The following is a 23,329-nucleotide window of genomic DNA, read 5'->3' as shown; positions in this document are numbered from 1 at the left end:
CTCCGTGGCATGTGGGATCGTCCCAGACCAGGGCTCGAACCCGTGTCCCCTGCATCGGCAGGCGGACTCTCAACCACTGCGCCAGCAGGGAAGTCCTGTTTTTCTTTCTCAAGATTGCTTTGGCTATTTGGGGTCTTTTGTGTCTCCATACAAATTTTAAGATTTTTTTGTGCTAGTTCTATGAAAAATGCCATTGGTAATTTCATAGGGATTGCACTGAATCTGTAGATTGCTTTGGGTAGTATAGTTATTTTGACAATATTGATTCTTCCAATCCAAGAACATGGTATATCCATCCATCTGTTTGTGTTGTCTTCAGTTTCTTTCATCAGTGTTTTATAGTTTTCAGAATATAGGTCTTTTGCCTCCTGAGGTAGATTTATTCTTAAGTATTTTATTCTTTTTGATGTGATGGCAACTGGGATTGTTTCTTAAATTTCTCTTTCTGATCTTTCATTGTTAGTGCGTAGAAATGCACAGATTTCTGTGTATTAATTTTGTATCATGCAACTTTACTGAATTCATTGATGGGCTCTAAGAGTTTTCTGGTAACATCTTTAGGATTTTCTCTGTATAGTATCATGTCATCTGCAAACAGTGACAGTTCTACTTCTTCTTTTCCAATTTGGATTCCTTTTATTTCTTTTTCTTCTCTGACTGTTGTGGCTAGGACTTCCAAAACTATGTTGAATAAAAGTGGCAAGAGTGGACATCCTTGTCTTGTTCCTGATCTTAGAGGAAATGCTTTCAGCTTTTCATCATTGAGTATGATGTTAGCTGTAGGTTTGTCATACATGGCCTTATTATGTTGAGGTATGTTCCCTCTATGCCCACATTCTGGAGAGTTTTTATCATAAATGAGTGCTGAATTTTGTCAAAAGCTTTTTCTGCATCTATTGAGAGAATCACATGGTTTTTATTTTTCTATTTGTTAATGTGGTATATCACACTGATTGATTTGTGGATATTGAAAATCCTTGCATCCCTGGGATAAATCCCACTTGATCATGGTGTATGGTCCTTTTAATGTATTGTTGGATTCGGATTGCTAGTATTTTGTTGAGGATTTTTGTATCTATGTTCATCAGTGATATTGGCCTGTAGTTTTCTTTTTTGTGACAGCTTTGTCTGGTTTTGGTATCAGGGTGATGGTGGCTTCATAGAATGAATTTGGGAGTGTTTCTCTCTCTGCTATATTTTGGAAGAGTTTGAGAAGGATGGGTGTTAGCTCTTCTCTATATGTTTGATAGAATTCACCTGTGAAGCCATCAGGTCCTGCTTTTGTTTGTTGGGAGTTTTTTAATCACAATTTCAATTTCAGTACTTGTGATTGGTCTGTTCATATTTTCTATTTCTTCCTGGTTCAGTCTTTGGAGATTGTACCTTTCTAAGAATTTGTCCATTTCTTCCAGGTTGTCCATTTTATTGGCATAGAGTTGTTTGTAGTAGTCTCGTATGATCTTTTGTATTTCTGTGGTGTCCATTGTAACATCTTCTTTTTCATTTCTACTTTTATTGTTTTGAGCCCTCTCCCTTTTTTTCTTGATGAGTCTGGCTAAAGGTTTGTTAATTTTGTTAATCTTTTCAAAGAACCAGCTTTTAGTTCCATTGATCTTTGCTATTGTTTTCTTTGTTTCTGTTTCATTTATTTCTGCTCCGATCTTTATGTTTTATTTCCTTTTGCTAACTTCGGGTTTTGTTTGTTCTTCTTTCTCTAGTTGCTTTTGGTGTAAGGTTAGGTTGTTTATTTGTGATTTTTCTTGTTTTTTTGAGGTAGGATTGTATTGCTATAAACTTTCCTCTTAGAAATATTCTTGCTCCATTCCCATAGGTTTTGGATCATTGTGCTTTCATTTTCATTTGTCTCTAGGTATTTTTTGATTTCATCTTTGATTTTCTTCAGTGATCTGTTAGTTGTTTAGTAGCATATTGTTTAGCCTCCACATGTTTGTGATTTTTTTTTTTTTTTTTTTTGCGGTACGCGGGCCTCTCACTGTTGTGGCATCTCCCGTTGCGGAGCGCAGGCTCAGTGGCCATGGCTCACGGGCCTAGCCGCTCCACGGCACGTGGGATCTTCCCGGACCGGGGCATGAACCCATGTCCCCTGCATCGGCAGGCGGACTCTCAACCACTGCACCACCAGGGAAGCCCTGTTTGTGATTTTTTACAGTTTTTTTTTCTTGTAGTTGATTTCTAATCTCAGAGTGTTGTGGTCAGAAAAGATGCTTGATATGATTTCAATTTTCTTAAATTTACTGAGGCTCACTCTGTGGCCCAGCATATGATCAGTCCTGGAGAATGTTCCATGTGCACTTGAGAAGAATGAATGTGTATTCTGCTTCCTTTGGATGTAATGTTCTATAAATATCAATTAAGTCCATCTGGTCTACTGTGTCATTTAAGGCCTACGTTTCCTTGTTGATTTTCTGTCTGGACGATCTGTCCATTAATGAAAGTGGGGTGTTAAAGTCCCCCACTATTATTGTGTTACTGTCAATTGCTCCGTTTATAGCTGTTAGCATTTGCCTTATATATTGAGGTGCTTCTATGTTGGTGCATGTATATTTACAATTTTTATAGCTTCTTTCTTGGTTGATCCCTTGATCATTATGTAGTGTCCTTCTGAAGACAGCTTCTATTATTTTGTGATTATTGTTGTTATTACTGATTATTATGAGCTTTTCTCCTTTGATCTCTTTTCATATAATTTTTCATCCCCTCTGTCTTTTTTGACAAAACCTAAAATGTAGACTGGAAGAGGGAAATGTTATGGTCAATATAAAAGCTGGGGGCTGGGGTGTATCCCAGGGGTCAAAATTGATGTACCCAAAAGAGAATCATCTCTGCTTACTCTCCCACAGATAAATGAAACAATAGCACCAAAAATAATGGAAGCTACCAACTATTAAGTGCTTATTCTATGCACTTCAATTTTACTTACAATGTTTTATTTCTTAAGCTGGTAGGTTAGACTTCATTTTATTTTCCTTATACTTTTTTTTTTAAAGATTTTTTTTTTTGATGTGGACCATTTTTTAAAGTCTTTACTGAATTTGTTACAACATGGCTTCTGTTTTATGTTTTGGTTTTTTGGCTGCGAGGCATGTGGGATCTTACCTCCCCAACCAGGGATTGAACCCACACCCCCTGTGTTGGAAGGCAAAGTCTTAACCACTGGACCACCAGGGAAGTCCCCCATTTTCATTATACTTTTGAGTTACTTAACTATTTCATAATATTAAAAAGAATTAAAAAGGGGGGGTGGTAACTTCAGGATGATCATTAGGAAGATGAGATATACGAAGAAGAGGAAAGGAATGACCTGACTATCTAAGCATGTCTACTCAGAAGAAACCATGGGATCATTGAAGAGGTGAGCTCAGGGAGAAGATAAATATGTTTCTCTTTTCCTGTTTGAGAGTCATAGATTCTCGCTTCTGCTTGTCCTTAAAGTACTCAGCAAAGGGGCAAGTATAACAGCTAACACCATATCGGAGATTTTTAACATACTGCGTTCCACAAGACAATATCCAATAGTTAATAACTTGGCTACTGTACATGACAGCTGCTCTCCCTTCTTGGGGAGCGTGTTGGTTTTAAATGTGTAGGGTTGTTTTTTGGTTGTTATATTGAGAGGGGAGCAATACTGTCATTTAGTGGGTAAGGACCAGGGAAACTCCATGTCCTACTGTTCAGCACTGCACAGAATGCCAAAGAGCTCCTTGGGTGGGGGTGAGGTGAGGGCTGGGGTGGAGGTACTGGTAGAACTACCCTTCATCTGACACAAGAGGTGTGTGTGTGTGTGTCTGTGTATACAACACAAGGATTTTATTACCTTAGAACTTTATTTTCTATCAGAATGACAGGAATATAAAGGAATAAAGGAAAAACTCCGTAAACTCAAGGAAATTATTACACTCCCTTCTACACTAAAAATATGTACAACTAAATTTTATAGACTAGTTTCACATAGATTTTGTTCCCCCTGACTTCTTGGTCTATCCCATAAGCTTGTAGTTTCATAGAGACCTAAATTTCACTCTCCCGTGTTCAAAAGAAAAGATAAAAACAGAAAAAAAAAATCGAAGAAGACTATCCACAAAACCATAAATTTATTGAAACCATGTAGATTTGATTTTATTAACCCCTCAATGACACTTTAAATTTTCTGCCATGCTAGCTTTTTACATAACAAATGATCTTATAGTACTAACATTTAGAGCAAGTGTTTAAAAACCACTCTTTGAAATAAACAAGAGATATCTGAATTGAAAACTTTATCTCTTAAGTGTTGCCTGAAAGTGAGAGCTGTATGGTCGAAGAGTCAATTATTGTTACCAGAGAACTTTAAATCTGCAGAAAGAGCAATTTACATTCACTGTGGCTGCTACCATAGTGGCCGATTCTTAAATTATTTATGCAAGGAAGCAAATTGTTTTGTTCTTTACCTGAAATTATGCCAATTGCATGCTTAACAAGGCTAAACTTTTTACTGAAAATTCAGCTTCATTTTCAAGCTTGTATTTTTTATCTTGTCACTAACTGTTCACGCTGAGACAGATGAATCATGAGCACATAGCACACTGCTCTACCCAGACTCTTGAGAGAGTAATAACTAGAAGCTGTGATAGCAGATTCCACAAGCAAAATCCAACAGGTTCATACTGGGCTCGTAGGACTATTAAGGTGTCTTGAAGTTATACCGCTGAATAAACAAGCTTGGGACATTATTATTTTTGCTCAGCAGAATGTATTCTCAGTCAAAAAAAACTGGAGGTTAAAAGACTGTCACCCAAAATCCGTTTGCTACAAAACTAATGAACTTTACGTGACAAAGAAAACTCAGACATATCAGAGTCGGGATTTGGTTTACTAAGGAAATAGAAAGGAACGTAGCCCAAGTGGTTTATAAGAAACATAAAATTTTAGAAAATTAAAATTATTTTGAACATTTATCACCAAGCCCAAAGCAGACCAATACATTGACAATTTTATATATGCTAGGTATTATGCTCAGGGCTTTTTACATAAATTGTCTCATTTATTATTATCAGCCCCCTTTGTGGTAGGTATGACTGTCCAGACTCAGACAGGAGTGACGGCTCAGCCATAGCCAGCACTTATTGATCATGGAGCAGAAATGGATCTCTGAAGTTTTGGTACAATGGGCCTCTGGCACCCAGCTTGAGACATTTTCATTTCCACTGTTTTCTGCAGTACAAGAAAAAAGTTTAATATCTTTTTTTATTTTTGGTATTTCTTAGTATCATTAACAGGATATTAATTGGTACCAACAGGTACTTTCTTTGGTTCCTCAAGCTGCAAGTGTGGTTAGCTCTTTACCATAAACTGTGTAATCTCTTGACAATGTAATTTTGGCTAAGCTCATATCAGGAAACAAAATTCTCTTCAGAAAAAATAAAACAGAATTAGTCTCCCTGGGTATGACTGGGCAGGCCTTGCTTCATTTTTTCCTCGTATTTGCTTTCTATGCCAGCACCAAACAGTTTTTATTTCAGTGGCTTTCAAGTACACTTAAGTTGTATCTAAAGTAAAGCTACCTACTTTCATCCTTCTTTTGATTTTCTTTGTTTCCCTCTGAATACTCTAAACCATTTTTGCTAAATTTATCCTTCTATGTTAAATTGAACTTTTCAAGTTTCAAAAACAAGGAAGTAAACAAATACACCTTAAGGTTTATAACTGACATTACATTAAATTAATTTGGGGGAGAATTGGCTTTTTCATTACAGACCGTCTCATCCAAGGACATGATATTTCCAATTGTTCAATTGTTATCTCATCCTTCAATAAGAGTTTATAGATTTTTTTCACTCTTGCAAATTGAATATTTAATATCATTTCCATTTCTAACTAGCTATTGCCATTAGGAATATATTTTGTTAATGTATCTACCATCATCTTTATTATCTTATTAAATATAGTACTTTTGCTAGAGACTCAGGAATATAGAAGAAGGAAGGATTTACTGAAGGAACTAACCTAAGCTTTGAGATATCATATGGAAGAGGAGGAATCTACTTTCAAGAAGTGGATTTTGGTCAAGAGTATTACATGTTTTCAAGAAGTGAAGGAAATTGAAGACTTAGAAAATAGGAATATGATTAGACAACCAGAGTGAAGTTTCCATAATATGTCAAATGCATGTGTTAAAGAGTTAATTAAGAATTCTATAAGAATTCTTTTTTTTTTTTTTGTGATACGCGGGTCTCTCACTGTTGTGGCCTGTCCCGTTGCAGAGCACAGGCTCCGGACGCACAGGCTCCGGACGCACAGGCTCAGCGGCCATGGCTCACGGGCCCAGCTGCTCCACGGGATGTGGGATCCTCCCGGACCGGGGCACGAACCCGTGTCCCCTGCATCAGCAGGCAGACTCTCAACCACTGCGCACCAGGAAGCCCTATAAGAATTCTTAAAGTGGGATGTGAAGATATGGAATGGCTGCTGGAGAGTGAGCTGTATCAAATGAAGGGTTTTCTTTTGGGGACAGGTTCTTAGGTAGAAGGGTATGAATATGTGGAGAGATGAGATTGAAGGTAGGAATGAGAGGAAATAACTGGGCAAGCAAACGCTTGAAGGACAAATTTTTGTCAAAATTTCTGTAGTTATGCTTCATAAGTGTAAAATAATTTATATTAGGTGTATCATGTGATACCACCCTCTCACTCAGTCCAACCTGTATATGATCTGACCTCAATTTTAAACTTGATTCTTCCTGTTGGAAAATGTATCAGACATACTCATATTAGGTTCTTATATTAGTTCATTGATTATCTCTTGACCTATTCAAATTGATTTCAGTGGTGTTTTGCAAGAAAAAAATTTCATGCAGGTAACTATTTCTCACATACAGGATGCCAAGTAATGCTTTGATCATATTTGAATTTTTTAATAAGTTGTTTCAATGTCACCTGGGAGATTTCAATTCAACTTCAGACCATCATCTTCACTTCCACGGGGCTTCTTAGGTTCCAGCATGTATTCTAGTGCATTTCTGTGTACTGTCTCATTTATATTTCATAGCAATACTGTGAGAAAGATAATATTGCTCTCCTTGTTTGATAGGAAAACTGAAATACAGAAAAGCTAACTCAGGTGGTCAAGGTTTCATAGCTAGTAAGTAGCAGAGCAGGTATCTGAACTGCTGAAGTCTGGTTCTAGCCAATCTGCTTTTCCTTTTTTTTAAATTTAATTTTATTTATCTTTTTATACAGCAGGTTCTTATTAGTCATCCATTTTATACACATCAGTGTATACCTGTCAATCCCAATCTCCCAATTCATCACACACCCACTCCCTGCCGCTTTCCCCCCTTGGTGTCCATACATTTTTTCTCTTCTTCTGTGTCTCAATTTCTGCTCTGCAAACGGGTTCATCTGCACCATTTTCTAGGTTCCACATATATGCGTTAGTATACAATATTTGTTTTTCTCTTTCTGACTTACTTCACTCTGTATGACAGTCTCTAGATGCATCCACGTCTCTACAAATGACCCAGTTTCGTTCCTTTTTATGGCTGAGTAATATTCCATTTTATATATGTACCACATCTTCTTTATCTATTTGTCTGTCAATTGGCATTTAAGTTGCTTCCATGACCTGGCTATTGTAAATAGTGCTGCAATGAATATTGGGTTGCGTGTGTCTGTTTGAATTATGGTTTTCTCTGGGTATATGCTCAGCAGTGGGATTGCTGTGTCATATGGAAATTCTATTTTTAGTTTTTTAAGGAACTTCCATACTGTTCTCCATAGTGGCTGTATCAATTTACATTCCCACCAACAGTGCAAGAGGGTTCCCTTTTCTCCGCACCCTCTCCAGCATTTGTTGTTGGTAGATTTTCTGATGATACACATTCTAACCGGTGTGAGGTGATACCTCATTGTAGTTTTGATTTGCATTTCTCTAACAATTAGTGATGTTGAACAGGTTTTCATGTGCCTCTTGGCCATCTGTATGTCTTCTTTGGAGAAATGTCTATTTGGGTCTTCTGCCTATTTTCGGATTGGGTTGTTTATTTTTTTAATATTGAGCTGCATGAGCTGTTTATATATTTTGGAGATTAATCCTTTTTCCATTGATTTGTTTGCAAATATTTTCTCACATTCTGAGGGTTGTCTTTTGGTCTTGTTTGTGGTTTCCTTTGCTGTGCAAAAACTTTTAAGTTTCATTAGGTCCCATTTGTTTATTTTTGTTTTTGTTTCCATTACTCTAGAAGGTAGATCAAAAATGATCTTGCTGTGATTTATGTCAAGGAGTGTTCTTCCTATGTTTTCCTCTAAGATGTTTATAGTGTCCAGTCTTACATTTAGGTCTCTAATCCATTTTGAGTTTATTTTCATGTATGGTGTTAGGAAGTGTTCTAATTTCATTCTTTTACATGTAGCTCTCCAGTTTTCCCAACACCACTTATTGAAGAGACTGTCTTTTCTCCATTGTATATCCTTGCCTCCCTTGTCATAGATTAGTTGACCATATGTGCATGGGTTTATCTCTGGGCTTTCTATTCCTGTTCTATTGTTCTATATTTCTGTTTTTGTGCCAGTATTTTCTTGATTACTGTAGCTTTGTTCTATAGTCTGAAGTCAGGGAGTCTGATTCCTCCAGCTCCGTTTTTTTCCCTCAAGACTGCTGTGGCTACTCAGGGTATTTTTGTGTCTCCATACAAATTTCAAGATTTTTTGTTCTAGTTCTGTAAAAAATGCCATTGGTAACTTGATAGGGATTGCATTGAATCTGTAGATTGCTTTGGGTATTATAGTCATTTTCACAATATTGCTTCTTCCACTCAAAGAACATGGTATATCTCTCCATCTGTTGGTATCGTCTTTAATTTCTTTCATCAATGTCTTATAGTTTTCTGCATACAGGTCTTTTGTCTCCCTAGGTAGGTTTATTCCTAGGTATTTTATTCTTTTTGTTGCCATGGTAAATGGGAGTGTTTCCTTAATTTCTCTTTCAGATTTTTCATCATTAGTGTATAGGAATGCAAGGGATTTCTGTGCATTAATTTTGTATCCTGCAAATTTACCAAATTCATTGATTAGCTCTAGTCGTTTTCTGGTGGCATCTTTAGGATTCTCTATGTATAGTATCATGTCATCTGCAAACAGTGACAGTTTTAATTCTTCTTTTCCAATTTGTATTCCTTTTATTTCTTTTTCTTCTCTGATTGCCATGGCTAGAACTTCCAAAACCATGTTGAATAATCATGGTGAGAGTGGACATCCTTGTTTTGTTCCTGATCTTAGAGGAAATGGTTTCAGTTTTTCACCATTGAGAATGATGTTTGCTGTGGGTTTGTTGTATATGGCCTTTATTATGTTGAAGTAGGTTCCCTCTCTGCCCACTTTCTGGAGAGTTTTTATCATAAATGGGTGTTGAATTTTGTCAGAAGCTTTTTCTGCATCTATTGAGGTGATCATATGGTTTTTATTCTTCAATGTGTTAATATGGTGTATCACATTGATTGATTTGCATATATTGAAGAATCCTTGCATCCCTGGGATAAACCCCACTTGATCATGGTGTATGATCCTTTTAATGTGTTGTTGGATTCTGTTTGCTAGTATTTTGTTGAGGATTTTTGCATGTATATTCATCAGTGATATTGGTCTGTAATTTTCTTTTTTTGTAGTATCTTTGTCTAGTTTTGGTATCAGGTTGATGGTGGCCTCATAGAAGGAGTTTGGGAGTGTTTCTTCCTCTGCAAATTTTGGGAAGAGTTTGAGAAGGATTGGTGTTAACTCTTCTCTAAATGTTTGATAGAATTCACCTGTGAAGCCTTCTGGTCCTGGACTTTTGTTTGTTGGAAGATTTTTCATCACAGTTTCAATTTCATTACTTGTGATTTGTCTGTTCATATTTCTATTTCTTCCTGGTTCAGTCTTGGAAGGTTATAACTTTCTAAGAATTTGTCCACTTCTTCCAGGTTGTCCATTTTATTGGCATAGATTGGCTTGTAGTAGTATCTTAGGAGGCTTTGTATTTCTGCGGTGTCTGTTGTAACTTCTCCTTTTTCATTTCTAATTTTATTGATTTGAGTCCTTTCCCTCTTTTTCTTGATCACTCTGGCTAACGGTTTATCAATTTTATTTTCTCAAAGAACCAGCTGTTAGTTTTATTGATCTTTGCTATTGTTTCTATTTCATTTATTTCTGCTCTGATCTTTATGATTTCTTTCCTTCTGCTAACTTTGGGTTTTGTTTGTTCTTCTTTCTCTAGTTCCTTTAGGTGTAACGTTCAGATTGTTTATTTGAGATTTGTCTTTTTTCTTGAGGTAGGCTTGTATAGCTATAAACCTCCCTTTTAGAACTGCTTTTGCTGCATCCCATAGGTTTTGGATCAATGTGTTTTCATTGTCATTTGTCTCTAGGTATTTTTTGATTTCCTCTTTGATTTCTTCATTGATCTTTTGGTTATTTAGTAACGTATTGTTTAACCTCCATGTGTTTGTGTTTTTTATGTTTTTTTCCCTGTAATTGATTTCTAATCTCATAGCGTTGTGGTCAGAAAAGATGCTTGACGTGATTTCAATTTTCTTAAATTAACTGAGGCTTGATTTGTGACCCAAGATGTGATCTCTCCTGGAGAATGTTCTGTGTGCACTTGAGAAGAAAGTATAATGTGCTCGTTTTGGATGGAATGTCCTATAAATATCAATTAAATCTATCTTGTCTATTGTGTCATTTAAAAGTTGTGTTTCCTTATTAATTTCCTGTTTGGATGATCTGTCCATTGGTGTAAGTGAGGTGTTAAACTCCCACACTATTATTGTGTTACTGTTGATTTCCTGTTTTAGAGCTGTTAGCAGTTGCCTTATGTATTGAGGTGCTCCTATGTTGGGTGCATATATATTTATAATTGTTATGTCTTCTTTTTGGATTGATCCCTTGATCATTATGTAGTGTCCTTCCTTGTCTCTTGTAACATTCTTTATTTTAAAGTCCATTTTATCTGATATGAGTGTTGCTACTCCAGCTTTCTTTTGATTTCCATTTGCATGGAATATATCTTTTTCCATTCCCTCACTCTCAGACTGTATGTGTCCCTAGGTCTGAAGTGGGTCTCTTGTAGACACCATATAGATGGGTCTTGTTTTTGTATCCATTCAGCAAGCCTGTGTCTTTTGATTGGAGCATTTAATCCATTCACGTTTAAGGTAATTATCGATATGTATGTTCCTATGACCATTTTCTTAATTGTTTTGGGTTTGTTTTTATAGGTCCTTTTCTTCTCTTATTTTTCCCACTTAGAGAAGTTCCTTTATCATTTGTTGTAGAGCTGGTTTCGTTGTGCTGAATTCTCTTAGCTTTTGCTTGCCTGTAAAGCTTTTGATTTCTGCATCGAATCTGAATGAGATCCGGGTAGAGTAATCTTGGTTGTAGTTTCTTCCCTTTCATCACTTTAAGTATACCATGCCACTCCCTTCTGGCTTGTAGAGTTTCTGCTGAGAAATCAGCTGTTAACCTTTTGGGAGTTCCCTTGTATGTTATTTGTTGATTTTCCCTCGTTGCTTTTAATAATTTTTCTTTGTCTTTAATTTTTGACAATTTGATTACTACGTGTCTTGGTGTGCTTCTCCTTGGGTTTATCCTGTATGGGACTGTCTGTGCTTCCTGGACCTGGGTGACTATTTCCTTTCCCATGTTAGGGAAGTTTTCGACTTTAATCTCTTCAAGTATTTTCTTGGGTCCTTTCTCTCTCTCTTCTCCTTCTGGGACCCTATAACGCGAATGTTGTTGCATTTAATGTTGTCCCAGAGGTCTCTTAGGCTGTCTTCATTTCTTTTCATTCTTTTTTCTTTATCCTGTTCCGCAGCAGTGAATTCCACCATTCTGTCTTCCAGGTCACTTATCCGTTCTTCTGCCTCAGTTATTCTGCTATTGATTCCTTCTAGTGTAGTTTTCATTTCAGTTATTGTATTGTTCATCTCTGTTTGTTTGTTCTTTAATTCTTCTAGATCCTTGTTAAACATTTCTTGCATCCTCTTGATCTCTGCCTCCATTCTTTTTCTGAGGTCCTGGATCATCTTCAGTATCATCATTCTGAATTCTTTTTCTGGACGATTGCCTATCTCCACTTCATTTAGTTGTTTTTCTGGGGTTTTATTTTGTTCCTTCATCTGGTACATAGCCCTCTGCCTTTTCATCTTGTCTATCTTTCTGTGAATGTGGTTTTTGTTCCACAGGCTGCAGAATTGTACTTCTTCTTGCTTCTGCTGTCTGCTCTCTCTGCTTTTTTTTTCTTTTATTTTTATTGGAGTATAGTTGATATACAGTGTTGCATTAGTTTCAGGTGTACAGCAAAGTGAATCAGTTATACATATATATATATCACTCTTCTTTTAGATTTTTTTCCCAAATAGGTCATTACAGATTATTGAGTAGAGTTCCCAGTCAATCTGCTTTTAAGCAATAGAATTATTGCCTCATTTTAACTTCTAAAATATAAAAAAATATAAAATTTAATTCTAAAATATGAAAGTAACAAAAGAAAGAATGTGCATGGTAACATGGGGCAAACGTATTTAGAATTCTGGGTTAAATTGGAATATTGTTCACTAAGTACAGACATAGTAAGTACATAGGTAGCTCCCCTGTTCATGTTTTTCTTGTGGAAAGCCTTTTGATTTGGAACGATCAATTTCATAGAGTGTATAGTGTATTCTGGCCAATGGAAAACTTATGTTTACATATCCAAAACTCAATACAACACTAACACAACAGTGTAGGGGCATTGAATAGGTTGTTCCTGTATTCCAATTTTTCTTCCTGTAGAATTCCCACTCTGTGGTGTCCCCATCCTGTGGGAGAATATTCTGTCCCAGTCCTTCTGAATACAGGAGTGGTCTTGCAACTTTCTCTAGCCAATGAAATATGGGTGAAAGTGACTGTGTTAATTCCAGGCAGAAGTTTTAAGGGCCTGTGTGTAGTTTTCCATATTTTGTTTTTCTCTTCCAAAGATCATCAGTATTCCAGATAGAGACGTGAGTTCTGGAAAGAGACAACATGCAGGTGAGCTTTAAAATTCTTGACATATACATAGCTTGGGTGAAAATTGTTGGCGTAACTCACTGAGATTTTCGGTCACTTGTTATCTAACTTATTCTAGCTGATTCTGATTAATAAAGAGTTATAATTCATTGATGTAACTGTTTTAAATTAAAATTACTTTTTATGTCATTACTGAGAATATTTCTGAGATGACTCTAACTTAGGTGACCCAGTTCCTGAGTGTATTTCAGATTTTGTTTAGACCATTAAACAGGTTTTATACCCGCAACCAATATTGTCAAGATGATGAAATATCCTGAAGGGACATGTTTATATTGTTTTTCATTTCTAGTGTCTTGGAGTCTTAGTTTACCAAAGAGACTTTAGGTTGATCTACTTCATTTTCATGTTTGTTTCTGGTATGAGATAAAATTCATGGTTGATAACGTTTTGTATAAAAATGTAAGTGCATTTACACATCTTCTTTTTCTTTCTAACCTAATTTGTCTCACTTAATTCCCAGAAGCAAATTTTTTTGGTGAATGAATAAGATAGAACCACTGTGTTTAGACATGAACTTTATGTCATCTCTGGGCGGTTAATAAATACTTTGATCACCAGCTCTCTCTCCATTGTTTAGAGGAATCATCATAAACTGGGTGTAGCAAATTCTGTTGCTGTTAACTTTTGAGCAATACCAAGAGTTCCCCATTTGAAAAAGACTCTGACAGCAAGTTATTGCCAATTCCCAATGTCTGCCCTTATGATTTTGACCTGATGCTCAAACTTAAAACCATCTTGTTTTCTCTGACTTAAAATGTTTGGGTGGTACATATTGATTGATAGTTCACATGCCCCACCCTTGACACACTCCAGGATTGCCTATCTTTGGGGTGCCTAACATGGATATCTCAAGAGACTTTTTTGCATATGCTAAAGAGATTATACTTCAGACTTCAAAAACCTCAACTTGGGTGAAAATCTACCCAAACTTTCTTGTTTTCATGCAGTAAAAGAACAACAATCAAGACATGACTTTTATTGATTAAGGATGTAAATGTAGAGATAGATAGGGAGTTAGATAAATAATTGATAGTTGATGATGTTGTTTATTTCAAATAGATATATATTGCATTGTTAAAAATTTCCATTTAGGACCATCAGTTTAAAGCTACTTAGGATATGTGTTTTGATTTATACTTTAGGTTTGATAAGAAATGGAAAATTTGATTTTTTTTGCATTGCTTTACAAAATTTATTTCTTAGATAAATTAGATAGCAATCGAGTGTGAAGGGAGAAAAGACAGCATCTTGATGCATTTATCACAAAAGAATTCAAAAGCTTTATACACAAGAGAAATGACAGAAAATGAAGTTTTCTATCACAAGCAACTCTATGTATAGCTTCAAGATGAATGGTTATACTTCACAACAATATTTTAAGCTCTAAAAGACATGAAGGCCATGACATGGGGAGGGGGAAGGGTAAGATGGGACAACGTGAGAGAGTGGTATGGACACATACACAACACCAAATAGATAGCTATTAGGAAGCAGCCGCATAGCACAGGGAGATCAGCTCGGTGCTTTGCATCCACCCAGAGGGGTAGAATAGGGAGGTTGGGAGGGAGACGCAAGAGGGAGCAGACATGGGGACATATGTATATGTATAGCTGATTCACCCTGCTATACGGCAGAAACTAACACACCATTGTAAAACAACTACACTCCAGTAAACATGTTAAAAAAAATAAAACAAATAAATAAAAGACATGAAGGACTTTCTGTATACAAACTAGCAGGATGTCATATGATTATGATCACATGATTAAAAATACAGAACAGGTATAAATCTGAAACCAAGGATTTCTTCTTCCTCCATGAGCTAGGCCTTAAATTTTTAGCATCTTCAAATCAAATGTCTTGGGGAGAGTCCCGCAAGCTTATCTCACTGTGAAATGGCTTTCCGATGTAGTCTTGCTTCCAGACCATACATTAAGCCAGTGATGATGGAAATGTTGTCTGAGGAGCAGCATCGCCACCACCATCATCATCTGTGGGCTGCTGAGGGACAAATTGTTGGGCTCCCCACAGATCTACTGAGCCAGGCATCTGCTTCAACAAGCTTGTTAGGTGACAAGTTTGAGGCTTGCTCTTCAGTCTGTTATCCCACCAAGGTGCTTTGCATAAAGCTGATAATTAAAGGCCTTAAGACTCTGGCAGTCACGTTTTTTAATAGCAAACAGGGCTTATAATTTTCTTTTCTTTTTATTTATTTATCTATCTATCTGTCTATTTATTTATGGCTGTATTGGGTCTTTGTTGCTGTGCGTTGGCTTTCTCTAGTTGCAGTGAGTGGGGGCTACTCTTCATTGCAGTACGCGGGCTTCTCATTGCGGTGGCTTCTCTTGTTGTGGGGCACGGGCTCTAGGTGCTCGGGCTTCAGTAGTTGTGGTGCGTGGGCTCAGTAGTTGTGGCACATGGGCTTAGTTGCTCTGCTGCATGTGGGATCTTCCTGGACCAGGGCTCGAACCTGTGTCCCCTGCATTGGCAGGCAGATTCTTAACCACTGCACCACCAGGGAAGTCCAAGGGCTTATAATTTTCTCCCTCTACAGAAATGATGACTTGTGTTTCTTGGTTGTAGGCTGATCTTTTTTCACAGCTCTCATTCATCAGGGTACAGATTTGCCAGTGTTACTTCACAGTTCATTCAGTCCCATGTAATTAATTCCTGTTGATCTGGATGAAGTAATCAGGTTTTCCATTAGGTTTGTCATTTGTTACCCAGTCCAGTGATATTATCTAAAGGCCTCCAAAATCTAGCCTGTCAACTCACAGAAGTTTGTCGGTTTCTTGCTTCAACTGCCAAGCGCTGGGGTAACCAGTGCTGTTTCAGGGAGTTTTGAAGGAAAGATCCTCAGGACAAATGTTCCCGGCAGTTCCTAGGACCTTGCCCCAATATTCCCTGGCCAGGGCCGGCTAGCCACGAGCAGCAAGGCTCCTGGCTGGCTAAGCCAAGTTTGTTACTGAGTCCAAGCTCGCTTTGCTTGCTCTGCTCACTACACAACAGGCCAATAAATTGGGAGACGAGGTGCTGAGGCAAGGAATAATGACCTTATTTGGAAAGCTGGCAGATCAAGAAGATGGCAGACTAGGGTCCCCAAAAAACCATCTTCGAAAATTTGATTTTTATACTTTAGGTTTGATAAGTGATGGAAACTTCTGATTGATAAATGGAGTGGCAGAAACAGACTTTCAATCTGAGGATCATGTTCTTACTAACACCCTACACTCTGTGCTATTTCTTATCCTTATTTTTGCATGTTGTACGTAAATAACACATATTCTATCATCAATTTCTTTTCATTTTGAACAACCATAAAATGTTAGAGCTAGAAGGGTTAGTGTTTATCTGGCTGAATCCCCTCTGAAACTGAGACACTGAAGGACTTGTCAAGTATCTCATAACTAATTAGGGGCCTGATTCTTAGTCTAGTGTTCTTTCTCCTCTGCTACTAACCCACGCCCCTGTATAGGCTGAGAAATTTAAGAATAATGAATTATTGTTTGCATTTGGATGGTACTAGAGGAGTATTTTTGAAAGAAAGTAAAATATACAAGAACATAGTGAGGAAATTTGTTATTGCATTTGACTTTCAATGAGAAAAGCAAGTTGCCAAAGGTATATAAGAAAACATCTCATGTGTATGCAAATATGGCATGAGAGGAACAGAAGGGACAGGGCCGGGAGGGACAGGGCTTGTCTCTTAGTTACAAAACCACAGTGACTCTTTGAGAGAAAACATAAACTGGCCTGCAAATATCTGTATTTAAGGCTACTTTCCCCAAAATATTAGGATGTAACAGATTAGAAAGAAGCAATTCAGTCTAGATATGTCATATATGACCAGAAAGAGTAAAAGACTAGAAACATTTAAAAATAACTCCAGACCCTTAACATATATTGTATTTTTAAAGTGAGGATACAAAATTATAGGAATTCTTGAATTTGGAATGGATCTAGACATACAGTGAAGTGCTGTTATCCTCATGTGAACACATGACTAAATGGCCCCACCTAGACAGTTATTATAAGTTGGTTTATTTCCTAACCTCTAATATTGGAGTAAAAATATACACTTGATGTACTTTACAGGGCCCTTGGGAGGTTAGGATGAGCTAATATCTGAGGTGGTTCTGAAAAAGGCGTAAATACCTGTAAATTTTAAGTAGGTGTTTTGTAAATAACAGTATGAAGGAGTTTATTGCTTCTGTAAGAACTCACAGTGGCTCTACCAGGGGTAGAAAGTGAAGCTGGCAGGTTGTTCATAGTTTATCTCTTTAAAGGCAATTTTTTTACACTGTATAGCCCTTGTCAAGAAAGCTCAAAGCTGTCTCTGATATATGCTATGAGTTTTTCATTACATATTTTACATAAATTTATAAATATTTCTTATAAAATATTTCAATATGGTAAGACAAAAACCTAAAGTCTCATTAGTTAAATTTAATAAACAGACACTTCGTATTAATCTGTAGGCTCATTATTATCCACTGCAAACTGAAGAGATTTAAAATAGTAATAGGTGCCCAGTTAAACGTGGAAGTTGGGGAAAACATTTGTAGCCAGTTTTTATAAGATTATGGGGATGAATATTGCTATTGGATGTGAACCTGTTTCCAGGTTCAAATGATGCTTTAATAATTGTTTTTGATTGTTTTTTCTTTGATTATTAATAACCTCACTCATTTGGGAATATTTGTATTTTATAACCCAGTGTATCAACACCATCTATAATATTAAATAAGAAAAATGTTTGGATAAGATCTTATCAACTTTTATGATGCTTTTTTGAGATATGTTTATGAGACAAAAACAATTTGATAGCAAGCCTGGTGATACGAAAAACATAAATTCTTCCAGTTGCTATATGGCTATAAAACAAGCACTAACACATTATTATTTTTTTCTACTTCTACTAGAGACCGATTTATATGAGTAGAAACTTCTGTATATATTGGTCATAGCATTTTTAAAAGGCATTTAAAAGGCATTTAAAAGGCATGATATTTTCTGTCTAGAACACCACACATAATAAAGTTTTCAACTCTGCAAAAAGTGACTTATTAAACCATGCTGGTTTTCATAAAGTAGATGAATATACAATATATATGATGGGCATATGTAATAAACGTGGGTACCATTTTTATTAGGACATTCCAGTTTACTTTTCTGTAATTAGAGCTACCAATAAAATATGCATTATATATATTTCTTTCTCTACACCCACGTACACACAACGTTGTAAGAAAAAAATTCTTCAGCTTTTAGCAATTTGTTATTGAATTCTGTTTGTTTATTTATTCCTCAATCCATGTATCTATTTGTTCAAACATTAATTCATTTATTCATTCAATATATATTTATTAAACATGGATATTTGCTCTAAAATTTCTAAATTTTACTTGTTTTTATTTTACTGAATTTTTGAGTGAAAAATTTTTGTTCTCTCCTTATCTATTCATGTCTGTATCATGTCTATTCACGTCTATATCATTTTCCAAATTATTTGTAGATATGAATTCTAAAACATGTGAATTTTCATTAAGATAACATTGAGGGCTTCCCTGGTGGCGCAGTGGTTGAGAGTCCGCCTGCCGATGCAGGAGACACGGGTTCGTGCCCTGGTCTGGGAAGATCCCACATGCCGCGGAGCGGCTGGGCCCGTGAGCCATGGCCGCTGAGCCTGCACGTCCGGAGCAACGGGATAGGCCACAACAGTGAGAGGCCCGCGTACCGCAAAAAAAAAAAAAAAAAAAGATAACATTGAATCTTGGTATATTTATTCTCTGCTGGATTCTGGAAAATGGGAGCTTTATATGGATGGTGGGTTGGGGGAATCAAACTCAAAAAAAATTTTGGATATTTTTCTGGAGAGAAAAACAAAACCTCAAGATATATAGCGTGCATCCACTATGTTATATGGCAGTTTCCTATCTGATCTTACTATCAAACTGTCATTTCACAATTTAATCTAGTATTAAGGTCTTTCATAAAAATATACACTTTAAAATTACATTCATATGTGTAATAGTCCCCAAAAGACATTATATGTATATTTAATTTTCTGTTCCAGATTTTGGTTTGAAACGTGATGCTTTGTAATTCCGTGAAAGCTTTTACTGACAATTTGTTTTCTGTCAAGGTCATTCCCCCTGCAGGCCACTCCCAACCCCCTTTTTTACAGGTTTGTTATATATCACTTATTTTATAATTAATGCTTATAGAATGGATTCTTCTTTCAATAGGCAGTAAATTCCAGACTTACTTCTATTTTGAAAATAGTAGAGAGGCTTATTGAGATGACTGTGAAAATATCCATGAAAAATTCAGCTTGTAAACATTATCGAGGTGTCTCAAATTTCCTTGGAGACAGAGTGAGAAAGGACTGAGAGAATCATAGGATTTAAAAGTTATGATTAATTGAAATTCTAGTAAGAGTCAGCAGGGCTGGGTGTCATTTATCACGCTGATTTGATATGAGGGACGTGAGACTTCAAGGTTAGGCAAGGTGAGGTGGGAATTTCAAGGGAGCAGTGCTTTCCTTTATTCTCTTCTGAATGCAGGTTGACAACCCATAATAATCAAAAGAAAAGAAAGCCAGTCTTTAAAGAGGCTATACTCTATGATACCAAAGCCTGTCTTGGGTTCATCTTCTAAATTCATTCTTATTCTTATTACTTTATTAAGATGTCTTTGAACCTTTATAGGAAGAAAAAAATGGGACATTAGAAAAAATGTTACTTAAATATCTTAAAGTCACAGTGCTTTGATAAGAGGGTACTTATACATTTTTAAAAATTAAACTGCCATATTATTTATCAAATTGAAAAGAAGATTGATGCGGTTGTTGGTGTCTTGGTAGGTCAAGGCATAACACAACTCCCTCTGCTTGTATTTATCTGAGAAACAGACATAAGAATTATGTCTGGAAATCATATTTGGAGAAATGTGGCTTGACCTGTACCAAAGAAGCCCTGCTATTACTTCATGTGTGAATTTAACCTACCTACAAAGTCATGGGCATTGATCAAAAGCCTCTGACGTCCTGTCTGGGCACCTGACTGTGTAAAATTCAGGGCGAGGAAAAGCAGTGATGATGTGCTTCCTGCAGACAGCTGCCTCTCAGGAAGAGAAGGGAGAGATGAAGGACCATGCTGGGTTCCTCCTCCCAAACCTACCAAGCAGATGAGGTTTCCTTCTTCCCGCAGGAAAGTGAGTAAAGGGTAAGGCTACAGGCCAGGAATTTTTTCCAGCAAAGCCCCTCCACATGGAAACCTGGGGTGTGAAGAATGTATGTATGCCTTTAATATTTTAACATCTTGGAGGTCTGAAATGCATTCAAATTCATTAGCCATTAAATCATGTGTTATACTGTGGAAGGTAATTAAAGTCACAAGGAATATTATTAATTTGTATCACATTAGATCTAGAAATAACTTCCTTCAGTTAATATAAAAGGTACAGCAACGTTTCAAAAAGATGGAATTTTTGAGCTTGTTTCTCTTTGTTTTATTTTTTGGGTGAGAATAAAATATTTGCAATAATAATTATTAACGTGGAGGGAAAATTTACCAAAAGAGAAAAAATCCAAACATTTCAGGTGCTATAATTCTACCAGAAGTAGTCTAAGTCTTACCATTAGACTTTATTTCCAAAACAATTGGGCTGATCTTTCAAGTGTGTGTTTGTTGTGAGGGTAGATATACAAATAAATATCCTTGCTTTGTTTATCATTAAATACCAGAAAAAGTCTCTGCCCTCAAGGAACTGATATTTTGGTAGGAGGGGCACATAATAAACATAAATACATGTATCAATTAGTGATAAGTGTGTAAGGACCAGAAGACGGCAGGAGGTGATGCTATTATAGGTAGTCGGATTGACAAGTCTTCTTCAAGGTAGAGCTTTAGGGCAAAGTCCTGAGGAAAACCATGTAAATGTCTTTGTGGAAGAGAATTCTGGGATAAGAGAAGAGGAAGTGCAAAGGCACTCAATGGCTGTCAAACATGGTGGGTGTGCTCAAAGAGCAGCAAAAAGCCCATGTGGCTGGTGTGGAATGAGAAAGAGGAAAAGCAGAAGGTAATTATATTAGATGGTCTCCAAGGGCCAGGTCACCTAGAGCATTGTAAGAACTTTGGACTTTATTATAACTGCAGGAGAAAGCTATTATAAGGCTTTGATCCCTAATGACCTGATTTACATTTAGAGTTATCTCCTAGCTGCTGTACTGAGTTGAGCTTTTTGGAAGATATGGGAGGAAGCAGGGAGAAAATTCATTCATTCAGAATATTTGTTTAGAGTCTATTCTATGCATACTCTAGGAACTGAAGATACATTAGTGAATAAAGAAGAAAAAGTCCCTGAACTCATGAAGTTTATGTAAAAAATAAATGTGATCTATTACATGTCAGTTGGTAGAAAACTAACATAAAGTGTAGGGAAGGAGAATGGTGGGGGAGGTGTACAGCCTACTTTATATAAAGGGCCAGGGAGAATGATCCAAGTAAAGTAACATTTAAGCAAAGACCAGAAGGAAATAAAGATATTTCGGGAAGAAAGCTTGAGAATGAGGAAGCATCAAGTGCCAAGATCCTGGTGGAAGTGCCCCTGAGATGGGACTGGATTGGAGGGAATGGAAAGGAAGTTGTTGAATGAGGTCACAGGGAGAGTGAAGGGAGAGGTGGTCGGGGCTTCTAGGCCATGGAGTTGTATGTTGAGTGACAGGAGAAAGTATTGGAACAGAGGAATGACATGGTCTGCCTCACATTTTATTTTTATTTATTTATTAATTTATTTATTTATGGCTGCATTGGGTCTTTGTTGCTGCACGCAGGCTTTCTCTAGTTTCTACTTTTCGTTGCCGTGTGCGGGCTTCTCACTGTGGTAGCTTCTCTTGTTGTGGAGCACGGGCTCTAGGCACACGGACTTCAGTGGTTGTGGCACGTGGGCTCAGTAGTTGTGGCTCGCAGGTTCTAGAGCGCAGGCTCAGTAGTTTTGGTGCATGGGCTTAGTTGTTCCGCGGCATGTAGGATCTTCCCAGACCAGGGATCGAACCCGTGTCCCCTGAGTTGGGAGGTGGATTCTTAACCACTGTGCCACAAGGGAAGTCCCTGCCTCACATTTTAAAAATAACAGTGGCTGCTGTGTGCAGAATAAATGGTAGAGGAGTACCACTAGATGGTGAAGAGCACGGATGCTCTGGAAGATGGAGATTTTTGCTACTCTAATTCCCTTTTAGAAGGGACTCACTGCCCAGCTTGAAGCGTGTGGTTGGCTGTTAAGCTCTAGTTGTGAGCTTCATCCAGGTTCTGCCTCATTTTTAAGTGGGGTCACACTCTTCTTGGAGTGACCCCGGCCAATTACTAAGCAAGGTGGTGGTACAAGGGTCTTGCCATTTCTGCTCAATGTGGGATACCTCTAGTGGACAACCTTTGCTTCAGACCCCCATCTTGGGCTGGCAGAGACTTTATCAGGTCATCAGGTGAGCATCACTGTACAGCAGCAACTTCTGCCCAAGGCACTTTTTGCATTCCTGATTCCATCTCAGTGTCTGCTTGCTGGAGAACCCAACCTGCAACCTATGGGAAAAGGGAGATGAATTAAGAGACTATTGTGGTAATTCAGGTACGAGATCATGGTTCTTTAGATTAGGTTAGTGGGAGAAGAGATCTTGAGAAAAAGGTCGTGGATGTACTTTGAAGGTGAAATGTACAGTAATTGTTAATGGGTTGAATGTGGGATGTGATAGAAACTTTGGAGTCAAGGTTGACTTCAAGCTTTTGCCTTGAAAAACTGGAAACATGGAGTTGCTTCTCTGCCAAAATGGAGAAAATGACAAAAAGAGCAGGCCTGGGGGGGCTTAGAAAAGAAAATCAAGAGTTCAATTGTAGCATGTTCCTTTGGCCAAATGGGATTTACAAGTCTGGATTTTCGTGAATGGACAGTAAGGGAGGTATGCATTCGGACATTATCAGCCTGTTGCAGTATTTAAGCCATAGGAGTGGATGAGCTCACTTAGGAAATGAGAGGAGATAGAGAAGTACCACATTTTAGAGCACTGCACAGTGTAGAGATCAGAAAAACTAGAAAAAGCCATTTAAGAAGTCTGAGAAGACATAACCACTGAGTTAGTAAAAGAGGCAAGAGAGCATGTACCAGGGGCCAACTGAAGAAGGTATTTCAAAAAAAAGAAAGATCATCTCATCTGATTCAAATGCTGCTGAAAGTTACAGTATAATGAAGACAGA

General features: G+C 37.2%; 1 protein-coding gene across 2 annotated transcripts in view; it reads left to right on the top strand.

Moving 5' to 3' along the window:
- TMTC2 (transmembrane O-mannosyltransferase targeting cadherins 2) overlaps nt 1–23,329 on the top strand; it is a 663,780-nt gene that overhangs the window by 519,478 nt on the left and 120,973 nt on the right. Inside the window, exon 13 of one of the 2 annotated variants that reach the window (XM_081250397.1) lies at nt 12,986–13,056. The exons of the other annotated variant lie outside the window; for it this stretch is intronic. Coding sequence (XP_081106523.1) covers nt 12,986–13,048 — 63 coding nt within the window. The 3' untranslated portion in view covers nt 13,049–13,056. Of the gene's footprint in view, nt 1–12,985; nt 13,057–23,329 lie in introns of those variants that run through there. 2 annotated transcript variants of the gene reach the window in all.

Source organism: Mesoplodon bidens, assembly GCF_964165515.1.
Source record: "Mesoplodon bidens genome assembly, chromosome: 11".
NCBI lineage: Eukaryota > Metazoa > Chordata > Mammalia > Artiodactyla > Ziphiidae > Mesoplodon > Mesoplodon bidens.
The sequence above is the reverse complement of the archived record's forward strand: the minus strand, read 5'-3'. Positions and strand labels throughout refer to the sequence as shown.